A 25751-nucleotide genomic window follows, 5' to 3' on the forward strand; every position below is an offset into this window, starting at 1 on the left:
TCCAGCCCTACTGGGTGACTTTTTGACCACAGCAGCATCTGAGATGGACGTCTCAGCCTCAAAGGAAGACTCTGGGGAAGACTGAAGGAAGTGAACAGACTTCCTTGTGTGGCTCCCTGAGCCTGTAGTGTGAGTTTTACAGTGACTTACCAGTGGCTTTTCCCCCCAGTGTCCTATGTGACTTGTGCTGTCCTGGGCACAGGCAACCCTCAGAGGCTGGGCTAAGGGGTGGCCTCATCAACCCTCCTACTTTCTTCTTGCTGCAGCTGTAAATGCCACCCACTCGGCTCTTTGGAGAACAAGTGTCATCCCAAGACTGGCCAGTGCCCCTGCCGGCCCGGCGTCACAGGCCGATCCTGTGATAGATGCCAGCTGGGTTTCTTCGGCTTCTCCGTCAAGGGCTGCCGAGGTGAGCAAGCTGGGTCCTAGTGGGCCGTGGGAGGGAGGGGCTGAGGTCCTCTGCTGGAGACAGCCCACAGGAAGCAGCTGTGGTGGGGGAGATGGTGGGTAGATGCTGGCTGGTTGCCTAAGCCTGGCCTTGAGAACGTGGGGTGCCTGAGTGTGAGGAACGCGGTGTCCTAGTGGCGCCTCTAGTGTGACCACTGAGCTCTTGTATGTCTTCAGACATCACGTCTCATGTGAAACACAGGTTTCTCACCGGACATCTAGTACTTGGCAGTACTGGGTCCCTGGAACATTGCAGCGAGTGAGCCTCAAGGCTTGGTTGCTGGCTCCAACCATCTAGTCAGTCTCTGGCATGGAGCCCTGGTGTCTGCACTTGAGGACACTCGGGGTTTGTGGGAATCCATGAGGATTCGGGGGTGGGAGGTGCGTTTGAGGTCATCATTAGGTCCCCAGAGCTGCTCCTGTCCTCCAGACTGTAGGTGCTCTCCACTGGGAGCTGTCTCATCTCAGTGCCGTGAGAACAGCACATGTGTGTGCCGGCCCGGCTTCACGGGTTACAAGTGTGACCACTGCCAGGACAACTTCTTCCTCGCGGAAGGCGATACAGGGTGCCGGGAGTGTCCCGCCTGCTATGCTCTGGTGAAGGAGGGGGTAAGTTGCTACGCTGAGACTCCCCACCTTCAGGTTCGTTTCACACCTCCAGGGAACACCAGCTCCATGCTATGGACCAGAAGCTGCCTGCTTATTCACAGACCTCAGGCCTTACGTGCCCACTGAGTTCTCCCAGCCTCCCCATTCCAATCCGCCTAACCTGTCCTCTTGTCCTGGATGAGCCAGAGGCCTCCGATGGCCAAGGCCTCATCCTTACACAGCTCAGAGGGGATGGGATGACTGACCACACAAGCTGCGTTTCAAGTAGGGAGTGGGTAGGATTGAGGTCAGGAGTTGGAGCCCGAGAGACCCCAGGCAGAGGGCATCCTTGCAAACTCTAATGACCTACTCCAGAACAGCTAGTTCAAACCTCCCAACCTCCTGGGCCAAGTGGGGGCTCTGAGGACGTTTGGTGCTGTAGGAGAAAGTGGCATGTCCTGAGCTCTAGCTATGAGCCCGAGGGGCAAGCGGGCCAGGCCCGTAAGCCAGGCCACCTCCAGTTCTGCAAGACAGAATGCATTTTGCACCACTGGGTAAATCAAGCTACCACATGGCCTCCGGGTGCCTGGGACAGTTTTTCCTTCCAGATGAGCTCACAATCCATTTGTCATTGAGAAAGGCATGGAAAGTTCAGAGTCCATCGTTGCACTGGGGACTTTGGATCTAAGGATGCAGTGTTGTGTGATTTTTACTCTTTTGCCTTTTGGGGGCCCACCACCCAGCTCCCGATAACTCCCACATGGAGGCTAATTCTTAGTTATGAATGCCCAACCTTAACTTGGCTTGTTGCTTGCAGGATTTTCTTAACTAACTATCCTGACTACCTTTTGCCTCTGGGCTTTGATCTTTCTTACTTCTGCGTATCTTACTTTCCCTCTTACTCCGTGACTGACTGATGGCTGACTGGGTGGCTGAGTGGCTGGGTGGTTGACCCATGATGTCCTCCTCTCCTTCCTCTTGCCCTCTCGTTGGTCCTCTTCTTTGTTTTCCTTCTATGTATTCTCTCTGCCTGACGGCCCCACCCATCCCTGCTCCTGCCTCGCTATTAGATGTTCAGCTCTTTACTAGACCATCAGGTGTTTTAGGCAGGCAAAGAATCACAGCTTCACCGAGTTAAACAAATGCAGCATACACAAAAGGCACACACCTCTAAATAATATTCTCCTTCAACGGAGCCTGGGACACGGCCCTCTGTTTAGTGCGGTTGAAAGAGAACTGAGCCATGGCAGACAGTCATGTCCTGACTGGCTCCCGACACGCACGCCATGAATGTGACCGTTGCGCGCGTCGGTGAAAGCATGGGACTCAACACTGCTGCACACGCTGGCAGCAGGTGCCCATAACATCGGCATTGCATCAAGCTCTAGAAGCACGGTGGAAAGGATGGACAGAGATATGAATGGGGCTGTTAAAATGCCAACCACACAAGCATGAGGACCTGAGTCTGATCGTCAGAAGCCATGTAAAAATGAGACTCAGGGGCAACCAAAGGCTAGGAAGACAGAGGCAGCCAGGTCCCAACCAGACAAGCCTACTTGATGAGCTCCAGGCCAGTGAAGGATTCTATTTTAAAAACAAAACTAGACAACAAGCAAGCAAAAAACTCCAGGCGGTGGTAGCGAACACATTTAATCCCAGAAGTTGAGAGGCAGAGGCAGGTGGATCTCTGTGAGTTTGATGCCAGCCTGGTTACAGGATGAGTTCTAGGAGAGTTGTTATACAGAGAAACCTGTAACATAAATAATAAAAACCATAGACAGTTATTGGGGTTCAAGCTGAAGATCAAAAAAGCAAAGCAGCCAGCCAATAGCTCTTACCTCTACCGGGGCTGAAATGGAGATCCTGTATTCCCTGTGACTGGAAACTAATTCTTCTCTGAGACCCTGCTCCTGTCTTATACACCTCGCTAGTACTGGGATTAAAGGTGTGAGCTCTGTTTCTCTTTTAGACTGATTCACTCTCATGTAGCCCTGGGTGGCCTTGAACTCAGAGTGATCCATCTGCCTCTGTCTCCTGAGTCCTGGGATTAAAGGTGTGTGCCACCACTGCCCAGCTTCTATGGCTGTGACTAGCTTTGCATTCTGATCCGTTAGGCAAACTTTATGAAATCATAAATAATATATCACCACAGAAGCCCTATCTTGAAAAAATCAAAACCAAAAGAAAACAAAACAACACAACAAACAAACAAACTAAAAATAGCAGCGTGAGTGGTATCTAAACAGGAACAACTTCCAAGGTTGACACACGCATCTCCCCACACAAACACGTACACATGTGTACACATACAAGAACATATACACACATCTCCCCGCACAAACACGCTGACACACGCATCTCCCCACACAAACATGTACACATGTGTACACATACAAGCACATATACACGCATGCACTTGCACAACCAGCCTTCATGGGATTCCTTTTCTCTCTCTCTGTCCTTCCCTCAGGAGGGCAGGGGTGTGGCTGGCAGGGGGCCAGCAGGCGCTAGGCTGTGAGAAGGGAAGTAGCTGGTGAAATTGGGCAGGCAGGATAGGTCCTCGGGGTTGGTGAGCTCTTAGCACTGAGACACATGTAGGATTGGAAGGGGAGAAGCTGTGGAAAGTCTGGACCAGGCAGAAGCCAAGGGCAGCTCCTAGCCCCTAGAGACCCCGGCCTCTTACAGTTTTCCTTCCCAACCGTCCCCGGCAGGCCACCAAGCTGAAGGCCAGGCTGACGCTGATGGAAGGGTGGTTGCAGGGGTCCGGATGTGGCAGCCCCTGGAGACCACTAGACCTTCTGCAGGGAGAAGCCCCTCGGGGGGATGTCTACCAAGGTCACCACCTACTTCAAGGTACAGGGAACTGCAGAATGGGAGGCCAGGGGGCTGGGAGGACCTGGGCTGGTTGGATACTTTGGGAGCTCTACGGATAGTCATGACACCCCACAGGCCTATCCACCCATGTCCCTAGCCCGTCTATAACAATATTAGCATGGGTCTCTGTTTCCTGCCTCCTGCTATTCACTGACTAAAAGCTCAAAGCAAACCTGGTCTGGACTCATTCAACTATTGAACCACACCCTCTGCGAGCCTGGGGCACTGTTCCAGGTGCTGAACGGGGGAAGTCCTCTGGGGTTTTGACTCTTGGCCTGTGTGATTGCTGCCATGTTTCTAGCCTCTGTTGGGCACATCCCCCCCAAAAAAAGATTAGTAACTAAGAAAAGCATACCTGTAATTAAGCCAGGTGGAATGTGGCCTTGGGATACAGAAAATTTCCAGAAAGTTGAGACTGGACTGGTTACTTTGTAACAGCTGTGTTTGCAAGTAGCTGTGCTTCAGCAGTTGGCTAAAGATGAGCCAAGTACCTGTGAGCTGGATGAATCACCAATGAGATGGCCCCATGTGAGCCTCAGAGAGATTCACAGCACTGAACTGAGTTAGGGGTCCACTGCCGGCCCAGTGGTTCCAGAGGGCCTGCTTCCAAGTCCCTGTTTGTGGCTGATTGGCTATAAGTCTTAATTTGTTTTCTCTGGGTCTCAGTCTTTGCAGCTGTAATACAGATGAGTTTCTCCTTTGGTGCAATGGAGGCTGGGGGCAGAGTAGCACGGGGGAGAGGGGGGGTGCAGCTGTGTCCAGGCAGATGGAGACCTGTGATGGCCCCCGGGTGAGGGGACTTTCGAGTGGAATCCCAATCACTGATGATCACTGATCCTCTGGCTTCCCACAGAGACCCGGGAAGCCTTCCTGGAGCAGCTGGTGGGCCTGGAAGGTTCCATGAAGGCCACGTGGGAGCAGCTGCAGGTGCTGAGAGGGAGTGCCCGCTGTGCCCAGGCTGGGGCTCAGAAGACCTGTGTCCAGCTCACGGAGCTGGGGGAGACACTGCAGTCCTCAGAGGAGGAGGTCCTGCGAGCAGCCTCAGCTCTTTCATTTCTGGTACCGTGGTCTCCCCCAGCCCTGCTTCCCCTGTGTGGGAGTCTTTGCCCAGCCCTGCCCTTGACTGATGGCCCGTGGTGTGGTGTACGCTTTAAAAGATGCTTGGTGTCATCTTCAGACTGGGCCATACTGGGTCTCCTCTGACAGAGAAACGTGCTATTTGCAAAAAAGCAAATATATTTGAGTAGACGGTGAATACATAATGAAAGAGAGGTCACTGGGTTTCTCATGTGTGGGGAAGCTGCCCGCCGAGAGCTGGTGTCACAGTTATCTTTGTGCATTTATAAAATTATTGACACCATTTTATTCTACCCAGTCAGTTAGCCAGCTGTAATCCTCGACCTTCCAAGGATGAGCCTCAGTTTCCTTCTCTGTTCTTTAAGGTGAGACTTCCGGAAGGATCCAGCCCACCCACCAATTGGAGCCATCTGGCATCAGAGGCCCATGTCCTTGCCAGGAGGTAAGCCCTAAGGCTCCAGGATGTGGGGGACTATGCCCATACTGTTGACATGGGGGCCAGGCCTCTTGGACAGGCTCCAGAGTCAGGGTTAGCCTCTAGGATCTAGGACCAGATGAGCCCAAGAGCTGTTCAATGGGGAGTCAATGTTACCAGCATGGGAGGGGGTTGGGGTGGAGTGAGGCTGGGGGTGTAGACGTGTGGGAAAAAGCTTGCTCAATGGAACGAATCTCAGCATCTGGTGGCTTTAAAAAACCACAAGTTCATTAAGATGTAGTTCCTGGAGCCTGGGGAAATGACTTAGTCATGAAAGTGCTTATCACACAGACATGAGGACCTGAGTTCAATCCCCAGACCCATGTAAAAATCCGGGTGTGGAGACACTGACTTGTAATCTCAGCACTAAGGATACAGAGACAGGACAATTCTGGGAGCACCTGGCCAGCCAGCTCAGCCTAGGAGACACCCTGTCTTTCCCTGCTCCCCGAGACAAAAGAGTTTCCCTGTGTAGCCCTGACTGTCCTGGAACTCACTCTGTAGACCAGGCTGGTCTCAAACTCAGAGATCCTCCTGCCTCTGCCTCCTGAGTGCTGGGATTAAATGCATGTGCCACCACCACCTGAGAGACTCTGTCTTTTTTTTTTTTTATCATGCATACACTGTTCTGCATGTTCTGGAAGGTACCAGATCCTATTACAGATGGTTGTGAGCCACCATGTGGTTACTGGGAATTGAACTCAGGTCCTCTGGAGGAGCAGACAGTGCTCTTCACCTCTGAGCCATCTCTCCAGCCCGAGACTCTGTCTTAAACAAGGTGAAGCCCAGTAGTGGAGGCCAGCCTGATCTATAGAGCAAGTTCCAGGACAGCCAGGCGTATGCAGAGAAACCATGTCTCAAAAAACAAACAAACAACCCCCCAAAAAACAATAACAACAAAACTAAATAAGGTGGAGGGACTGGGGAGGTGACTCAGCATTTAACAGCAGCAGTCACTCTTCGAGACGACCTGGGAATCATTCTCAGACACACAAGTGACTCACCATCACCTGTGACTCCAGTTCCAGGGCTCTGCTGCTCTGCTGCCCTCTTCTGGCCTTCACGGGCACTGCAATCTATACATGCAAGCAAAGCACATGCATAAAATAAAAACAAATAAAATCTTGCCAGATGTGGTGGTATACACCTTTAATTCCAGCACTCAAGAGGCAGAGTCAGGCGGACCTCAGAGTCCAAGGCCAGTCTAACCTACAAAGCAAGTTCCAGGACAGCCTAGGCTACACAGAGAAAACCTGTCTCAAAAAACCATAATAGCAATAATAATTCTAATATCCTGAGGAGCCACACTTGAGGTTGACCTCTGGCCTACACACACACACACACACACACACACACACACACACATAGGGTGGGGTTATCATATACTTAGTAGTACTTTGTAGTTCAGTATCTCATTGTATGCTGAGACACATGACTGTTAGATGTAAACGTAGAACATTTTTTGTTTGTTTTTATGAGACAGGGTTTCTCTGTATTGTTTTGGAAGCTATCGGTCCAGCCCGGCCTTGAACTCACAGAGATCCGCCTGCCTCTGCCTCCCGAGTGCTGGGATTAAAGGCATGTGCCACCACCGCCCGGCGTAAACATAGAACATTTTTATCATCCCCAAATAAACCCTGTATCCAACTTTCATCATCCTTCATTCTCTACAGCCTCTCCAACTGGTCCTGGCAACTAATAATCGACTTTTTATCTCTATAGATTTGCTAATTTAGGACATTTCATGTAGGTGGGATCACAGGTCGGTACTCCATTCCTTTAAATGGGTATATAATGGTCTAACAAGCGTTGGTCATGGGGGCAGTAGTGGTGATACGTCTTAGTGTGTATGCAGGCCAGATGACAGCCTGGGGTGTCATTTCTTAAGTGATATGCAGTTTTGGGGATTCTCACTGGGTTGAAGCTCACCAATTAGTCTAACCCGGCGGCCCCCAAATCCCAAGGCTCCAGCTCTCTTCCTTCTTTCTTTCTTTCTTTTTTTAAAGATTTATTTATTTATTACATATACAGTGTTCTGCCTACACTGCCAGCAGAGGGCACCAGATTGAATTGTAGATGGTTGGGAGCCACCATGTGGTTGCTGGGAATTGAACTCAGGACCCCTGGAAGAGCAGTCAGTGCTCTTAACCTCTAGGCCATCTCTCCAGCCCTGTACCCAGCTTTTTTATGTGGGTGCTAAATCAAACTTTGGACATCATGCTTGCAAGGCAAGCATTTTGCTGACTAAGCTGTCTTCCTAACTTTGCGTTTAGGTCATTTTTTTCCACCTCTTGTGGAAAACAACCTATGATCCTAAATGTATAGAATCCCTAGTGATTTTCCTCTTTTAAAATTTTTTAGGTTTATTTATTTTACATGTATGAATATTTTGCCTGTACGTATGCATGTATGTGCATCACATACATTTTTCTCTATTTATTTATTTATATTTGGTTTTTCAAGACAGCATCTCTCTGTGTAGCCCTGGCTGTTCTTGAACTCTCTCTGTAGACCAGGCTGGCCTTGAACTCAGAGACCCACCTGCCTCTGCCTCCCGAGTGCTAGGATTAAAGGTGTGTGCCACCATGCCCAGCACATTTTCCTCCTTTTAAAAAACATGTTTATTTGGGGCTGGAGAGATGGCTCAGTGGTTAAGAGCACACATTGCTCTTCCAGAGGACCTGAGTTCAGATCCTACCACCCACATTGGTTGGCTCACAACCTCCTGTAACTCCAGCCCTAAGGAACCTGACTCCCTCTTCTTCACCTCTGAGGGCACCTGAACTCACATGCACACAGTCACACCCCATGCTTATAACTTAAAAATAAATACAAAATATGAAAATACATAATAAACCTACCCATGGGAGCTAGAAGGTGTAGGACCCCGTGGCGCTGGAGTCTCGGGCAGGTGTGAGCAGTCACGTGACTGCTGAGAACTGAGCTCCACGCTGTGCAAGAGCCATCTCTCTAGCCCAGTTTTCCTCTTCAGCTCGGGGGACCAAACTCATTTTAGAGACGAGGAGACAGATGCAGAGAATCCACTGATTCACTCACAGACACACGGCTTGGAAGTGACAGAGCCAGGGCGCAATCCCAGGCCGGCTTGTCCACTCCTGCTGTGATCTTCATTCGAGAGGCCATGTGGTGAAGGGCCTTGGCTAGTCCTTGTGCCAGGACCACAGGTGTGACTCTGTCCAGGTCACCAATGCTGCAGTGGCAGATGGGTGGGAAGTAGTCCGTCTTGCCGGAGACCCATGAAGCAGGACTCTGGGCACTGCCACCTCTGTGTGTGCTCTTGGTGACCGCCATGCCAATTCGCATAGCCACAGGGACACAGCCACCAAGATCGAAGCCGCAGCACGAAGGGCTCTGCTTGCCTCCAACACCAGCCACGAGCGCCTGTGGGATCTGCTGAGAGGGAGGGAGGCCCTGGCGGCCCAGCAGGAACTGGAGGACAGGTAAGGCATCCACAGGTGTGTGGAAAACCTTGGGCTCAGCTTCCAGGAGCCCATAGGAACCAGCCAGAGGCCACTGCTTCCAGAACCAGCTCCCTGGGCCTAAGCCCTTCAGGGTGTCTTGTAGGAGTGAGGCTGTGACAGAAGGGGTGGGCAAAAACTGGGCCCCAGGGTAGCTGTCCCTGCACCATTCCCTGAGTGTGTTCTGTCAGGTGCAGGGTGGCATCTTAGCTCTCGTTGCTGCTCCCTGGCACAGATTCCTTCCTTGCCTCTGGAGGCCAGGCATCTGGGCATCCCCGTTCAGCGTTGAGCTAGATGGCATGGTAGGGTGAAGGCATGTGGCCCACTTCCTAGAGCTGACTGCTATGTTGCGGTTACTCAGCTCAAGGGGGTCTCCATTTGTCAGTGCAGAGCAACACACAGTATTATCCTTCTCCTTGCTGTGACAAACCACCCAGTATGATTTAAAGGACAGGCTCATTCTTCTCACAGTTTGAGAGAGTTCTTCTGCTATGGTGATGGAGACATTGTTCTGGGACTTGGGGTTGCAGCCTGTGGCCCCAACAAGCCAGGTTCAGTCTCCTATCCTTGCTAACCCAATTAAAAGGCTTCATTGATAATGAAAAACAGAAAAGAAAAGAGATTTATCAATGTGGCTACACTGGAAAGAGGGACAAAGCTATCCAGTGGGGAACTCCTCACTGCCCCTGCCAGTCCATCTTTGGGTCCTCATGAGAGGTTAATGTTTAAGCAGAGACCCATCATTGTTGTAGCTCTTTTTCCTTGTCCTTTGATCTTTTGGGGGAAAAGATCCCCCTCTGGCTGGCTCGGGCTATAGGCTCTCCTCTCTGCATGGTTTGGACAGTAGGCTCTCCTCTCTGCATGGTTTGGACAGTAGGCTCTCCCCTCTGCATGGTTTGGACAGTAGGCTCTCCTCTCTGCATGGTTTGGACAGTAGGCTCTCCTCTCTGCATGGTTTGGACAGTAGGCTCTCCTCTCTGCATGGTTTGGACAGTAGGCTCTCCTCTCTGCATGGTTTGGACAGTAGGCTCTCCTCTCTGCATGGTTTGGACAGTAGGCTCTCCCCTCTGCATGGCTCTCAGGTTTTGGCTTTCCCCTCTGGCTGGTCTGGGCGGTAGGCGCTCCCCGATCCAAGCACTGGACTCCTGAGGGAATTCTTATTCCTGGGGTCCACAGTTTCAGTAATCTGATAATTAAGTGAGGGACATGACAGGCTCAGAATATCTTCATCTCTGTTGGGCCACTCACAACATGGCTTCATGAGGGGCGTGGGGGCAGGAACAGGAAGTGGGTCACGTTGCATCTACAGCCAAGAAGCAGAGAGTGAACAGGAAGCGAGTCAGGCTGTAAAGCCCCAAGGCCCTCCCTTGAGTGACACACTTCCTCAAGCAAGGTTCTAATAGAGGTTCCACAAAGTTCCCAATGCCACTACCTGGGGATTAAGTGTTCAAACACATGAGCTCACGGGGTTATTTCACATGCAGACAGGATCATACGCCACAGGTCAGCAGCAAGGACATGGCCAGTCAACATCACAGCCCAGGCAGCTGTCCTGCCATCCCAGGGAGCTTCCTCTGCAGCTTTCCAAGAGGACACAGGGGTCTACACAATGTGTGACTCTCAGGTGCACAGTAGCCTGGGGCCTGGACTGAGTGGCGAGCCCAAACTGAATAAGGAGATAATGACTCTGCTCATTTGAAAGCTTCAGAGATTGGAGAGACGGCTCAGCTGTCAACTTAGTGCTCTTGTAGAGAACCCGAGTTCAGTTCCCAGCACCCACATCAGGTGGATCACAACTGCCTGCAACTCTAGCTCCAGGGGATCTAATGCTTCTTGCTTCCCTGGACATCACAGGCAAGCAAACACACACACACACACACACACACACACACACACACACACACGCAGAGCCTGAAAGCTGAAGATACAGCCATTTTCTCAGGCCGGCTGCTAGGTCCTGACCTGCACCTGCCAGGAGTTGGGAGAGGGTTTTGCAGGTTAACATCTCCAGCTAGCAGCTTTGACAGAGATGGAGAGGGGTGTCCAACACCTGTTCTGTGGCCCATCCTGATCTCTCTCCTCCCAGGTACCAGGAGGTGCAGGCAGCGCAGACTACCCTGGGCACAGCTGTGGCAGAGGTGCTGCCCAAAGCTGAGAGGGCGCTGACCACTGTAAAGCAAGTCATTGGTGATGCTGCCCCACGTCTGTTGTCGCTGGGCACCCCTGGAGCAATGGTCAGTACGGCATCCCTGGAGCTCCTCGTGGGGTGGCAATGAAGGTTCTAGATTATGGAGAAGTCAGAGAGCCAGGCAGAGGCGGGCAGGGCTTCTTGTTAACTGGGAAGTGGCCTACTGAAGCAGGCAGTGCTCATCCAATCTTCCACTACAAGGCAGGAACCGCGACATGAGCAAGGACATCAGAGGGATGGGGGTGATTCACGTCCCGGTCCCTACGCCAACAGTGACCTTGACCAAGGGCTTCCCTCCCTGAGTTTCAGCCACCTGTGACCCTCTGTCCTGCAGAATCAGCCTCCTCTAGCTTAATTTTATAGGTGGGAGCTGGAGGGGATCTAGGGAGTCCTTCATTCAACCCTCGTCAGGTCTCACATCCTTTCCCGTCTTGTCTATTGGGCAACCCTGAGAGCTCCAGCCTCAGAGACCCAGCTTCACCGGGGCGCTAAGCTGGCTCTTCGTGCAGCTCACAGAGAGAGCATGTGTCAGCCATGCTCAAGGCCCTGGGTTCCACCCCCCACATCAAGAAAACTGAAATCAGAAAGCTATCCACATGCATTTGGGACGCAGGCTGCCTGCGGCTACTGCCTCGTAGCTTCTCCTGCTCTCCTCAGATACGGACGAGGGCTCCGGATCATACCTTTCTAACATCTGAAGCACATTGGTCAAGGTTCAGGTGGAGGAAGGACTGTGGATCTGGGGAGGTAGAACCTCACCTTGCAAGGAAGAAAGACAGTCATACCTGTGGGTCGGAACAATTAGCTGGAGTTGACCAGAGCTGCAGAGCTAGAAGTTGGTGGGGATGCGGTCTGAGCCTCCAGTGACAGGTTCCCCCAGCCTGGTGTCTCTGCAACCCCTCCTTCTTCTGCCACTGCCCTGCCCCTGAAGTATCTGAAGTTCCTGGGACAGCAAAAAGCACCCCGGGACCAGGGCTAAAGTTCCAGTTCTGGGTTAGTAGCAACAGGCTAACCCTCGGTGCAGCAGGGCACAGGCTGGTCCTCAGCAAAGTAGTGCACAGACTGGCCCTCAGCACAGCAGGGCACAAGCTGGCCCTCAGCACAGCAGGGCACAGACTGGCCCTCAGCACAGCAGGGCACAGGCTGGTCCTCAGCACTTTTCCCTGGACAGAGGATCTGGTTCTCAGCCCTACCTGAGCCCACAATCTCCTTGCAGCCTCAGAACTCCCAAGCCAGAAATCTGGACAGGAAAGTGAAGGCCCTGGAGCAGAGGCTGGCTCGGAAGGAGCGCCAGGCAGTCCAGGCTGTAGGAGCCCTGCAGGTGGAGGCTGGGGCAGCCCTGAAGAAGATGGAGCCCTTCACGCAGGTCAGTTTCGATCTGAGACCTGGAAGAGGGAGGGGCTTCCCCCAAGGAAACCCGGGATATGTTGGGGTGCAAAGATGGAAAATAATACTTACAAAACACTTGCAAGTCTCTCATGCCTCCCTCAAAATGCCTGAGAGCTTTAAAGGCGCCAGGCCAAAGGAAGGGAAGCCTGCTTGCTTAGAAAAGAGTATAGGGGTTCAGGGAGAGAGGACGGACAGACAGGCAGGCAGGCAGGTGGATGATAGAAGCCGTATCCATGCACCCTCTCTTGGGGTCAGTCACAACTGAATGGCTCTTGTGTCTCTCCCTCCCTTCTGCCCTCAGATACCCCATGCTCAGAGGCACCCACTCTGAGCAGCCCATGGAACTCAGTGTTAAGTCACAGAGCCTGGTGCTCAGTCCAGGGAGATAGCACTAAATCAGGAAGTCCTAGAATGACCGTTTCACTAGGACCAGCCTGCTAACATATAGAAGACTCATTTAGAAATAACTGTGCATTTTTCTTGGGGGCTAATTGCAGGTTTATGGGGAGGTTCTATGGACAGCACCCAAAGCTTTCACAACCTTCCCACAGGGTCATTTCATGTTGGTGTTTTAGCCAGCCACAGGGAAGGTACCAAACTCAGGAGAACAACATGACACCACCACCCAGGGACCCAGCCCACTGACCTGACTCCCAACTCCTACAGTGGTGGTAATGGCTTCCCCAGAGGCCCCTCGGCTTCCACACAAACCCAGGAGACAAGGAAATATCTTTGAGGAGAAAGGATGTACCCAAGGATCGGAGGGCCTGGCATGTACCTAGGCGAGCCTTGCTGCGTTGAGCACCCTGCGTAGTGTCCTCAGACCTGATCCACACTCGCATCTAGGGTGAGGAAGCCAGGAAAGGAGACAGCCTCCACAGCCCTCCTGGGAGCAGAGTCCTGTGAAGGCCAGGACCCCCACCTGCAGATGCTCTGCTCTCCACAACCCTCAGAGCCCGGCCTCCTCCGCCCTTGCTCCCCCAGCCTCAGGAGCAAAACCAGGCTTCCCTGGTCCTTCAAGTCTGTGCTGTTTATTTGTAGCAAATCATATGAGAAACCATTTTTTTTTCAGCCTCAAGCATTTTATTACTGAGTATCCACTTTGGAACTTCCAACAGCAGCAAGTTAAATAAATATTTATATATGCCAAGGAAACACAATGGAGCATAAAGCTTGCTCTAAGTGTCCGGCCACCCAGGATCATGCCCCTCCCCCCACACAAAGCCTTACACTTGAGCTGCACAAACACACTTTAGAGTATGGAAATGAAAGCATACTCCCACCTCAAGGGACAATTTGCCAGGTTCCAGTGACATGGAGCACATTCACCTTGCTGTTCAACCCCTCCTCTCTGGATCTGGAACATTTCATTGCTCCTGAAGTAACCCCGGGAGCCGGCAGCCTTAGGCAGCGTCTCTGCTTCTCCTGAGGCCCTGAACACACTCCCGCTCAGTCTCTGCGTGTGTGAAAGCGCACACCATGGAGCCCACGCCATGGAGCGCCCGTGGCTGTCAGAGGACAACTTTCTGAGTTCTTCCCTTTTTTTCTGACATGTGGGTCCCGAGGATCGAACTCTGGTTTGTCAGCCCTGGCAGCAAACACCTCTAACCCACTGAGCCATGTTACAGGCCCTGTGCTCTTTAACCCGGACATACGCAGGAACCAAGTTCCCTTTTAATTTTGATTATACGCTATTTACTTTTTGTGTCTGTGCACGGGTGGGGGCACACGTTTACTGCAACGTGAGTACGGGATTCAGAGGACAACCGTGGAAGCCTGTTCTTTCCCTTCTACCCAGGGACTGAATCCAGATCTCCAGGCTTGGAGACAAATGCCTTTACCCGCTGAGACATCTAGCCAGCCCAAATTCTTTCCTCAAGAAAACTTTTACACGTAGTAGGTGTTTCACTATGGCAACTTCCTGCATGTGACATGATTATTTCAATCATATTTCCCATGTTACCCGCTCCTGCCTTACCTAGTTAGCTTACAACCTACTTTTGTGTCTTTTTTGTAAGCAGTGCGTTTCACTGGGGTTGCTTACAGTCGCATGGGTAAGAACTTATTCACAGAGCATGACTTCTGTCTTGGTCACTGCTCTATTACTATGAAGAGGCACACGATCAGGGCAAGCAACTTATAAAGGAAAGCATTTCGTTGGGGCTGGCTTACAGTTTTGAGGGTGAGTTCATTACCACCATGGCAGGGAGATGGCTGGCAGGCAGGCACCGTGTTAGAGAAGTAGCTGAGAGATTACATCCTGACCCGCAGGCTGGAAGCAGAGAGGGCAAGAGTGGGCCTATCATGGGCTTTTTGAAACCTCAAAGTTCACACCAGTAATACACCTCCTCCAATAAGGCCACACCTCCTAATCCTTCTGAAACCATTCCACCAGCTGGGGACCAGGCATTCAGATATATAAGCCCATGGGGGACATTCTCATTCAAATTACCACACATGCGGGTACCACAGCAGTATCTACGCTACTGAAGAAAATGTCTCCTTCCTCCATTAGCTAGGTATAAATCCATAGGGAAGAGCTGGACCTTGTGCAGCTGCCCTAAAACATGCAGATCTTATGCAGGTAGCCACAGCTGCCCTGAGTACAAGAATTCAAGGTTCATGCCATGCCATGAAGACAGCTTCCTGTGACTCTTACATTCTTTGTGTCTTCTCTTGCCCAACCAAGCCTGAGTTCTTTACTGTGTAGTCACCTCTGGTGGCCGTGGGGGAACGATGGCTATTCTGTTAGGAGAAGCTGACGTCACATTAGGGATTGAAGTGTGTGGTTGTCTTTGGCTCTGGTTTTCTGGTCGTCCTCCAGGCTTCTGAAGATGAGGTTTTTCTTGAGATTGATCTGGGGCTTGGCATCCATATAAGCAGATCAGGATAATTTCCAGTTGGGGTCACTCTGAGGTTTGGGGCCTAGCCTGTCCATCTGGGGCTGGTTGACCTGCCTCCAGGCAGCCCCTGCCTTTCTTCTCCTCACAGCTACGCAACAAGACCGAAGCTTCCCTGACACAAGCTTTGTCAGCTGTCCAAGCTGCCACGCTGACCGTCGTAGGAGCCAAGACTCTGCTCGCTGACCTCGAGGGTACGTGTGTGTCCTGCTGAGCCCGAGGCTCTGTACAAGGCTCTGCCAGCCAATTTGCCTCGGCCAGGGATGCCTGGCTATAGGGAACGGCGCCAGGTAGACCAGTCCTTCTGCTGAATCCCAAGACTTCCCGCCTCACATGCCACTCACTGGGTACTGGCCCCTGTGACCACACGGGTTAGCTCCCAGCATTGTCAGCCCAAGCACAGAGATCCTCAGGAACTCAGAAAATAATCTGTTGTCACAGGCAGGGGTGTGGCTCAGGGGGAGCGAGCTGTCTAAAGTGTGCAGGGCTCCAGGTCCCATCTTCAGCACAGGTGGAAAGCAAACCAGGGCTGAGAGTGCGAGTCAGCTGGTAGGATGCTTGCTGGGGGTGCATAAGGTCCTGTGTTAGACCCCCCAGCACCAAGTAAACCAGGCACGGGGTGCACACCCGTGATCTCCACACGAGGGAGGATCAGAAGCTCAAATTCATCCTTGGCTACATAGTGAGTTTGAGACTACCCTGAGATACACGAGACCCTGCTCAAAACTAAAATAATAAAAAACAAAACAAAAACAAAAAACAAAAGCCCCAAATGGCTGGATGGTGGATCACACATGTATTCCTAGCAGTAGACAAGCTGAGGTGAGAGAGGACCTCTCTAGTCTGAGGCCAGCCTGGGCTACCATAGTAACTTCTAAGGCAGCTTGAGCTATGTGTTATAAAGGTTCTGTTTAGAGTGGGCCAGCTTTGATGACTGCTCAAACTTCTGAAACTTTAAGAAAACTGAAGTTATGCTGAGTGTCGTGTCTTAGGCCTTTAATCCCAGCACTCGGGAGGCAGAGACGGGTAGATCTCCAAGTTCAAGGCCAGCCTGGTCTATAGAGCAAGTTCTAGAACAGCCAGGGCTACACAGAGAAACCCTGTGTCAAGAAAGAAAGAAGGAAGGAGGGAAGGAAGGGAGGAGGAAGGGAGGAAGGAAAGGAGGGGGAGGGAGGGGGAGGGAGGGCGGGAAGGGCGGGAAGGGGGAATCCAAGAGGCTTGTTTCACAGGTGAGCAGACTGAGAAACTCCATCATTCACCCACCCTTGAGTGGGAGCTGAGCACCTGTCTCTCTGCCTCAAGGTCCGCCCTCTTGGAGCCAGAGAGAAGCCTTTGTGGTTCTTTGTGCACTCCACCTAGCATCTTCTCTCCATCCTTGTCCCTGTGGCAGACTGGAGATACTGGCTCAGTGGTGTTGGGGCGGGGCATGTTTTCTAGTCTCCTTGGGGCCTGGAGTCCTGGTTGCTCATTCTTTGGGGCCTTCTATGAAAAGGGTGTGGCTGTGTGCACGCTTATACAACGCATTTAGGAGAGTGTGTTCCGGAATGTCCTGTGCTATTTTAGGGGGCATCAGAACTGTGGAGGGCGGGCTGTAAGCCTCCCCCTGCCTGTCTCATGACTCAGTGCCCTCAGATTCCTTCTCTTCACCGAGATGCACATGGCCTCCCAGGTGTCACCTTCTCCTTGTACAAGGCTTTGCATGTGCTGGGTGGAAATTTGTCCCTGACTCTGCTCCACAACCCAAGAGATTAACTTGGAACCTCAAGCCCAGGCCCTTTCCGTCCTTTCCCAGTGCAGTCCAGAGACTGTGACCACCGTGTGATAGGACCTTCACAGAGATCACAATAGAGACAGCATCAGAGCAGATGTGTCTTCGCATTTGCTGAGGGCAGTGTCTCCTTCCTCTTGTTATTCCCTGGGGTTGCCTTGAGAAGGGGACACACAGATCTCCTGTGTCTCCAACCTCTGCCTCCATTGTCCAAAATCCTGGGGCTGGTCAAGCCCAGTCACCACCTGGCAGGCTCCCCAGTGTGTGTTCCCCCTGCCTCAGCCTTGGCTGCTTTGCAGGAATGAAGCAGAGGTTTCCCCTGCCCAAGGAGCAGGCAGTGCTGAGAAGGAGAACAGGCAGCATCAGGGCCAGGTTCCTGGAGGACTCGAAGAGGAAGACCAGGCAGGCAGAGAGGATGCTGGGAAATGCTGCAGCTCTCTCCTCCAGCGCCAAGAAGAAAAGCAAAGAAGCAGAACTGATGTCCAAGGACAACGTCAAGGTCAGGCTCGGGCCAACAGCCCCATTGACAGCCGCTTTCTCGCCCTCCATGCTGACTGCTGTGGGTCCTGGCTCTCAGCTCGGGCACTCGTGTGGGTGACCTCACTGACTCCTCAAGGAAAAGGAGTCCCTGGGGGGCCTGTGAGCATGTGAAGACTCTAGGCCGATCCCAGTTCAAGGGTTAAGTCGTATGACCAGGACTCACACCTGGGCCCAGTGGGATGTTGTCTAAACTTTTAGGTTTTTCTTTGTTGTTGCTGGATTTTTTTTATTTCATCTTATTTACCTTTTTATATAATTTTAAGTTGTTTTATGTGTACAATGTTTTACCTGCATATATGTATGTGTACTATGTGTATGCCTGGTATGGGCAGAAGTGAGAAGGATCCCCTGACTGTGAGCCACTGTGTAGGTGCTGGGAACTGAACCCAGGTCCACTGCTAGCCTTGAAATCACCGTCTAGCTGAGGGTGACCTTGGATTTCTAATTCTTCTGCCTCCACTTCCGCCACCCCAGTCTATCCGCTACTAAAGGTCAAACTCATGCACTGAGGCAAACACGTCTAACTGAGCCACATTTCCTGTCCCTCTGGCTTTCTTTATTGGGGCCAAATTCTAACTGCGCTCTCTCTCTCTCTCTCTCTCTCTCTCTCTCTCTCTCTCTCTCTCTCTCTCTCTCTCTGTATGTGTGTGTGTGTCTGTCTGTCTGTCTGTCTGTCTCTGTGTTCCTCAGATCAAATGCTTATACCTAAGAGACCGCTCCTCGTGGGTGCCTAAATTTCTGAAGGACTGGCCTGAAACTAGGAATTTCAGATGCAGCTTCTTGTTCCATTGCTCAGACTTTGGGCAGCTACTTCTCCCCCCCCAACTCTGTTTCCCCATATATAAAAATAGGTGGAATTTCCCCACTAAGGAGAAATGAGCAATTTGCAGAAACTTGAACTAAAAACACCCTGTCTCTAGTACATGCCTACTGATTGTGGGAATGAATGAATGAGTGAATGTTCTAGGTTGTGTGAGTGGGTGTTCTAGGTTGTGTGAGTGGGTGTTCTAGGTTGTGTGAGTGGATGTTCTAGGTTGTGTGAGTGGATGTTCTAGGTTGTGTGAGTGGATGTCCTAGGTTATGAAGTTGACTGCTTGGCCGCATGTCATAGGAACTGGTGGCATAAGCCTATATCCCAGCTACTTTGAAGGCTGAAGCAAGAGGATCACAAATCCAAGGCTCTCCTGGGTAGCTTAGTAAACCCCTATTTCAAAATATAAGAACTGGCCATGACAGGTGGGTCAATCGTAGAGTGCTTACCTGACATGTGAGCCTCTGGGTCCCAACTTCCGTCCTGAAGAGGAAAACCGGAGGACAAAGCTCTTCTTCCCCAAGGGGCTTATTCTTTCCTCCCCTGCTGCTGTCCTGCAGTTGGCCAGAGCTTTGCTGAGGGAGGGGAAGCAGAGCCACCGTCGTGCCAGGGGACTCGCCAGCCAGACCCAGGCCACACTCCGCCAGGTTTCTCGGCTACTATTAACCTCAGAAGCTCGCAAACAGGACCTGGAGGAGGCTAAGCAGGTGGGTGTGCCCAGCCCCCACGCCATCCCCTATGCCCAGGGTCTCACTCAGGGTTCCCATTGCTGTGACGAAATTCCATGACCAAGAGCAACCTGGGAAGGAAAGGATTTATTCCACATGTATTTCCAGATAACAGTCCATCACTGACAGAAGTCAGGGTAGGAACCCAAACAGGTGGGAACTCAGAAGCAGGAGCCGATGCAGAGACCGTGGAGGAGGGCTGCTTCCTGGCCTGCTCCTCGCGATTTCCTCAGTCTGCTTTCTCATAGCAAACAGGGGTGTCACCACTCACCATGCCTGGGTCCCTCACATCAATCGCTAACTAAGAAAATGCCCAAAACAATACAGAGAAACCCTGTCTCACCCCCCCCACCCCAAATGCCCTACAGTCTTGCCTATGGCCCAGCCTTATGGAAGCATATTCTCCGTTAAGGCTCCCTCCCCTCAGATGACTTTAGCTTGTTTTAAGTCGACATAAAACTAGCCAGAACTCCCAGCCACTCCAGGGAGCCACTAAGATGTTCTTTCTGGTCAAGGTGGCCTCTGGGCTGAGCATGATGGAGCGCCAGATTCAAGACTCTCGAGGGTCTTTGGTGAAGGACATCAAGGTCCTGTCAGAGCTGCTCACCAAGCTGGGTAAGGAGATCCCAAGGCAGGTCCCTGGGGGCAGTCATAGGACGCTTGCTCCCTGTCCTGAAACCCACAGCTCCCTTCAGCCTGTCCCCCTCACAGGGTTAGTAGCCACGAAGGCCCCCTGTAGGGCAGGGTGGGTGACTGGGATTGACTTCACTGTGTCTCCAGGGGCACAAGGGACAGGGTCTGCTTCCTCTAGTCTGGTGAGTGTGCGGCGGGGTGGGGGAAAACAGAAAACTCACTATGTTACGGACACCCTTGGGTCCCTGATGGCCGAGCTAGCCGTTAGGGAATAGACAGAATGACAGAAAAGCGAGGGGGCACATTGGTGAATAGGGCTTGATTCCTCTGTCCCTTCCTGGGTGGTGGAGCTTTGGACATGCCACCCAACCTCTGAGCTGGCTTGCCCACCCATGAAACAAGACTGAAAGCGGGTGACTTAGAGCAGTCAGCAGACACTGGTTCACAGGAAGGAGGCAAAAGTCCACAGGAAGCCGGGTGGGACAGCGCACGTCATCAGCCTAGGCCTTGGGAGGCTGAGGCAGAAGGACAGGATCAGGTTCTAGGTCAGTGCTGGGTACATAGTGATGCCTCAAAGAAGAAAGATTGTGGGGAGAAGAGCAGGCTCAGCTGTTAAAACCCAGCGACCTGCTCGTCTAGAGGATCCGAGTTCAGTCCCAGAACCCATGTCAGCAGTTCACAACATCCTGTAACTCCAGCTCTGGGGGTCCAACATCCTCTCTGTCCTCTGTGGGCAACCCCATACAGTCACATAGACAGACACACTTAAAAATAAAATAAGAGAAGGAAAGGAAAGCTCTGGACAGGCTTTAGTAAAAAGGACTTACATTGTTCCCTATGGATGAAGAGCTGGTGGTAGCCACTGGCTTGGATGGCCAGGACAGTGGTCAGAGAGGTTGGGCTGAAATTAACAGCATTTTTTTTGTTTGTTTGTTTTTCAAGACAGGGTTTCTCTGTATTGTTTTGGAGGCTGTCCTGGAACTAGCTCTTAGACCAGGCTGGCCTGAACTCACAGAGATTCACCTGCCTCTGCTTCCTGAGTGCTGGGATTAAAGGCGTGTGCCACCAACACCCAGCCAGCATTTATTTTTAAAAACTATGCTTGGATATACACGACATAAAATGTACTTTTTGACATTAAATATGTACATTTTAGCAGTATACTTTCTTGTTGTGTTTTTGCCTTTTTCTTTCTTTCTTCTTTTGTTTGTTTATGTAACAGCCCTGGCTGTCCTGAAACTTGCTCTGTAGACCAGGCTGGCCTTGAACTCACAGAGATCCGCCTGCCTCTGCCTCCTGAGTGCTGGGATCAAAGGCGTGAGCCACCACTGCCCGGCTAAGTACGTGTTTGACAACTGTGTCGGTCAGCCCCCTGCTGCTGTGATGAACTTCCGGAGGCAATTAACTTAAGAGCCGCAAAGACATGAGTCAGGAATGCGGCTCAGTGTTAGAATGCCCATGTAGCAGGCACTAAGTCCTGGGGTCCATCCGTGGCACTGCAAGAGAGGATGCAGGGAGAGGAGGAGATAAAGGTTTGCTTTGGCTTTGGGTTTGAGTCCATTGACTTTGAGGCTTTGGCAGCTCGGTGCTTCCTGGCAGTAGCACACAGTGGCAGAGGCCTGGTCACCATGGTCAGGAAGGAGCAGAAGTGCTAATATCCCCCAGGGCACATTCCTGGTGACCTAGCTTCGTTCCACCAGTCCCCACCTGCGAAGGGGTCCACCACCACCTCCTCATGCCACAGAATGGAGACCCAGTCCCCAGAGCCTGGGCCTCTGTCATTAAGCAATCACATTGTTGTGTCCCCATCATCACCATCTATCTCCAGGACTTTCTTGATTGTCCAAAGAGAAGTGGCCCATTAGACACTGACTCCCCATCACCCTTCCCTGTGCCTGCCTCCTTTCTGTGGCCTTGATCCATCTCTCTCTGCTCCCCAGTACTGGCACTAAAGGCATGTGTCACTGTGCAGACCAGAGTGGCCTCCAGCGCACAGAGATCAGCCTGCCTCTGGTTCTCAGGCACTGGATTAAAAGCATGGACTGCTGTGCCTAGCCTACATTTATTTCCTTTGCTCATTTATTTTGTGTTTGCACGTGTGCTTGTCACAGCAAGTAGATGGAGGTCAGCTCGTCCCTTCCACAATGTGGGACTGAACTCAGGTCATTAGTCTCTGTGAATGACCCTCTACCTCATATTTTGAGATAGGGTCTCCCTGAACCTGGAGCTCATCGATTTGGCTAGGCTAGTTGGCTATGCTGGCTCTAATGTCAGCACACATCAAATGAGGTTCCAGTTTCAGAGATCCTCTTGTCTTGTCTCTCCCATATGCAAGTGCCATCGCGCGCGCACACACACACACACACACACACACACACACACACACACACACAATGAATAAACATAAAAATTTAAATGATGCAGTCCCTAAAGGCTGCCACCTCAGGAAGCCAGGGTTCCATCAATGGATAAATCCACTGATGATGTAAGGGTTTCCATGATCCAATCTCCTCCTGATGGTGGGATCCTTCAGCTGGGGACCAAGCTTTCAACCCATGAGCATTTTAAGAGGCACTTTGTATCTGTAAAGCAGCCCTCCTTTGCCCCTTTGTGCCCTCAGACCCAGCATTCTTTGCTTGGGAAGTTCAGAAGAACCTGGAAGGATTGGAAACCACTCGAGGCCAGACAGTGGTGATGTACGCCTTTAGCATTCAGGGGTCAGAGGCAGGAGGATCTCTGTAAGTTCGAGATCAACCTGGTCTGCAGAGGATGTTCCAGGACAGGCAGGGCTACACAGAGAAACCCTGCCTCAAAGAAACCAGTAACGCCTGGCATTGGTGGTGCATGCCTTTAATCCCAGCACTCGGGAGGCAGAGGCAGGTGAGTTCGAGGCCAGCCTGGTCTACAATAGCTAGTTCCAGGACAGCCTCCAAAGCCGCAGAGAAACCCTATCTTGAAAAACTACAAAAAAAAAAAAAAAAAAGAAACCAATAACAAAGGAGCAAACAAAAAGAAATCACTTGGGACTGATTTCTGCCCTGTCACCCTCCCACCCAGTTGAGCCCATTTTTCTGTTGAACATCACACTTGATGACAAGGTGACAAGGGGACCTTGGACTCCATGCTACCATCACCACACTGCATTCCTGTGTGAGCACCTAGCCCCACTCCTCGTCTCTTAGAGAGGCTCATTCCTACTAAGTGGGAGGAATTCATGTGTGGCCCTGGATCCTGCTGCCCTTCCTGCCGCATGCGGCCCTGGCCCGTCTCAATCTGGATACCCAGATGTGTGCTGACATTAGAGCCAGCATAGATCCTGGGACTTCTCTCCCACAGTTTTGTAAATGAGGAAACAGGTTTCGTACGCCTTAAAAAAATTTTAATGGGCTAGGAAATGGCTTAGTGGATAAAGATGCCTGCTGCCGAGCCTGATGACCTGAGTTCCAGTCCTGGCCCCGTTATGGAGGGAGGGAACAACAGCAAATAAAATATAACTAGATTATTAAGAATTAAAAAGAAACCACCATGTATAGTGATGTATGGCTTTACTCCTAGCACTCGGGAGATAGAGGCAGGTGAATCTCTGTGAGTGGGAGGCTAGCTTGGTCTATAGAGTGAGTTCCAGGACAGCCAGGGCTACACAGAGAAACCATGTCTTGAAAAAAACCTAAAATAAATAAATAAATAAATATTAACTAAAAGCCCAACCAGACGTGGTGGTACACTTCTTTAATCTCAGCGCTCAGGAGGCAGAGGCAGGAAGATCTCTAGTGATTCCAAGTCAGCCTGCTCTACGTAGCAAGTTACAGGACAGCCATGATTAAAAAAGAACAACAAAAAAATCACTGAGACCTTGTTCAAAGATTTTTTATATTACATATGAGTGTTTTGCCTGTGTATAAATGCGCCATGTACATGAGTGCCCACTGAGGCCAGAAGAGAGTGTGATATCCCCTGGCACTGGGATTACAGATGGCTATGAGCTGCCATGTGGGTGCTGGGAACTGAACCTGGGTCCTCTGCAAGAGTAACACCTACTCTCAACTCTGCGTGTGAGCTCCATGGGTTGGACACCCAGGCCTTTAACCCCTTCTGCATCCCTTCTTAGCCCCTTTTCCCCAGTAGGTGGTGGCCTGACCAGGTTCTGGGTGTCTGACCTGTAGGGAGCTGGCCTCTGCTGACTCTGCCTGTGCTCCCCCACAGGGTCCCTGGATACCCACCAGGCTCCTTCTCAGATCCTGAACGAGACCCAAAGGGCACTAGAAAGCCTGAGGCTGCAACTGGGTTCACATGGAACCCTGCATCGCAAGCTGAGGCAGTTGGAGCAAGAGTCTGCACGGCAGGAGCTGCAGATCCAGAGCTTTGAGAACGACCTTGCTGAGATCCGCGCTGACAAGCACAACTTGGAGACCATTCTGAGCAGCCTGCCAGAGCAGTGTGCCAGCTAGCCCCTGGCATGCCCTCCCCACCTTGCTGTCTCCTGCCCGCTCCCCATAGGTGTCCCAGGTCTGCCTGCTGTGAGCTCATGTGAACGGCCACACTCGCTTACTGGTGTGTCCAGACCCTCTTCCGTGTGAGCAGCAGGAGTGAATCCGTGTTCATAACTCCACAGGTGGCACTGTGTGCAGACCTACGTGTGTGCTCCCTGGATATGCATCAGCACATGCGTCCCCAATGTCAGTAAGATGCTGCATTCATTCGTGTGTGTGTGTGTGTGTGTGTGTGTGTGTTGCACTTGTGTGTGCAGAACCATCTGTGCATGCATACATATGACAGTACAGAGCTGTCAAGAGGCAGCCATGAGCTTGCATCCTGCATGAATCCCATTATGGGAAATTCCCTGACATATCTACAACCCTCCCTTCAGAGAGCAGAGCTCAAACAGGGGTGGCACCTCCAAAGCTGAGAGGTTATCCACAGAGATCTTGAGAAGGCAAATCCCATGCCCGTGGTCACGGCGCTGGCCATGGGTCTACTATGCCCCCACATCACCCACTGGTCACCCAGCAGCTCTAAGAACTAAGGTGCCAGGCAGATCAAGAAATGCCAAGACTAACAGGATTCTCAGAAGCGACATCCAGGGCCATCGTGTGGCCTGAAAGGCCCACAGGGCAAGACACAGATGTCATGGTCTTTTGTGGACTCTTCTTCCCATGGGTCTGGATCTGCAGCCTACTCACTGAAGGAAGTCTCTACCCAGACCCATGCCCCTCCATCTCCTGATCTACCTGAAGAACCAGGCTCTTCAGGGTCTGGGTCATGAGTCCTCAAGTAGTCACTAGGAACAGCCCTTTGTGCTCTGCTGACCTGGTTAGCCTTTGATTGGCACTTCTCAAACCGGTGCTGTGGCTCCACCTGCCATGAAGGATGCCACAGGGGTGTGGAAGCCTGGCTGTCATTCTAGGCCTGCTGCCCATGGCTGCCTCTGCCCAGGAATCCATGGCATTTCTTCCTGATGTCCCCCCCTCTTTTTCTGGGCCTTCTTGTAGAACACAACAGGGTCTAAGCTCTAGGGTAACAGCCGCCTTTACAAGCCCTGTCCCTTCCCCAGGTCCCAGAGGAACTGATGGTGATGTGGACTGATTCTGATTATGAGGAAATAAAGGACCCTTTTCTGAGCCAGGTGTGTGTCTTTGATGGGCACTGCTGGTGGGCAGCCAGGGCCTGCTGTGGGTATGCATGGAGCACCTCTTTGTGGTTGGCCCTGCAAGCAGGTGGAGCCTATATTGGTGATCCCAACATGTGGGAAGGAAGTTAGCAGAACTGGACTCATGCCATGCCAGGATCTGTCATGACAGGCTTTGCAGGGGTCATATTACCATCCCCTTTCCTTTCAGATGCAGGGGACTTTCAG

General features: G+C 51.7%; 1 protein-coding gene across 1 annotated transcript; it reads left to right on the forward strand.

Moving 5' to 3' along the window:
* Window positions 1-266: 266 nt before the first annotated feature.
* LOC121136460 (laminin subunit gamma-3-like) lies at window positions 267-25515 on the forward strand (the record flags this gene model as incomplete). The annotated part of the gene is given in 13 exon segments (XM_040736887.1): window positions 267-409; window positions 878-1056; window positions 3747-3888; window positions 4763-4968; window positions 5352-5428; window positions 8788-8922; window positions 11027-11174; window positions 12345-12494; window positions 15509-15611; window positions 17485-17684; window positions 19097-19243; window positions 19780-19879; window positions 24101-25515. Coding segments are annotated over 13 exon segments (1975 nt in total), but the record flags the coding sequence as incomplete, so codon positions are not given.
* Between the last annotated feature and the right edge of the window lie 236 nt (window positions 25516-25751).

Source organism: Mesocricetus auratus, unplaced genomic scaffold, assembly GCF_017639785.1.
Source record: "Mesocricetus auratus isolate SY011 unplaced genomic scaffold, BCM_Maur_2.0 Super-Scaffold_100172, whole genome shotgun sequence".
Lineage (NCBI taxonomy): Eukaryota > Metazoa > Chordata > Mammalia > Rodentia > Cricetidae > Mesocricetus > Mesocricetus auratus.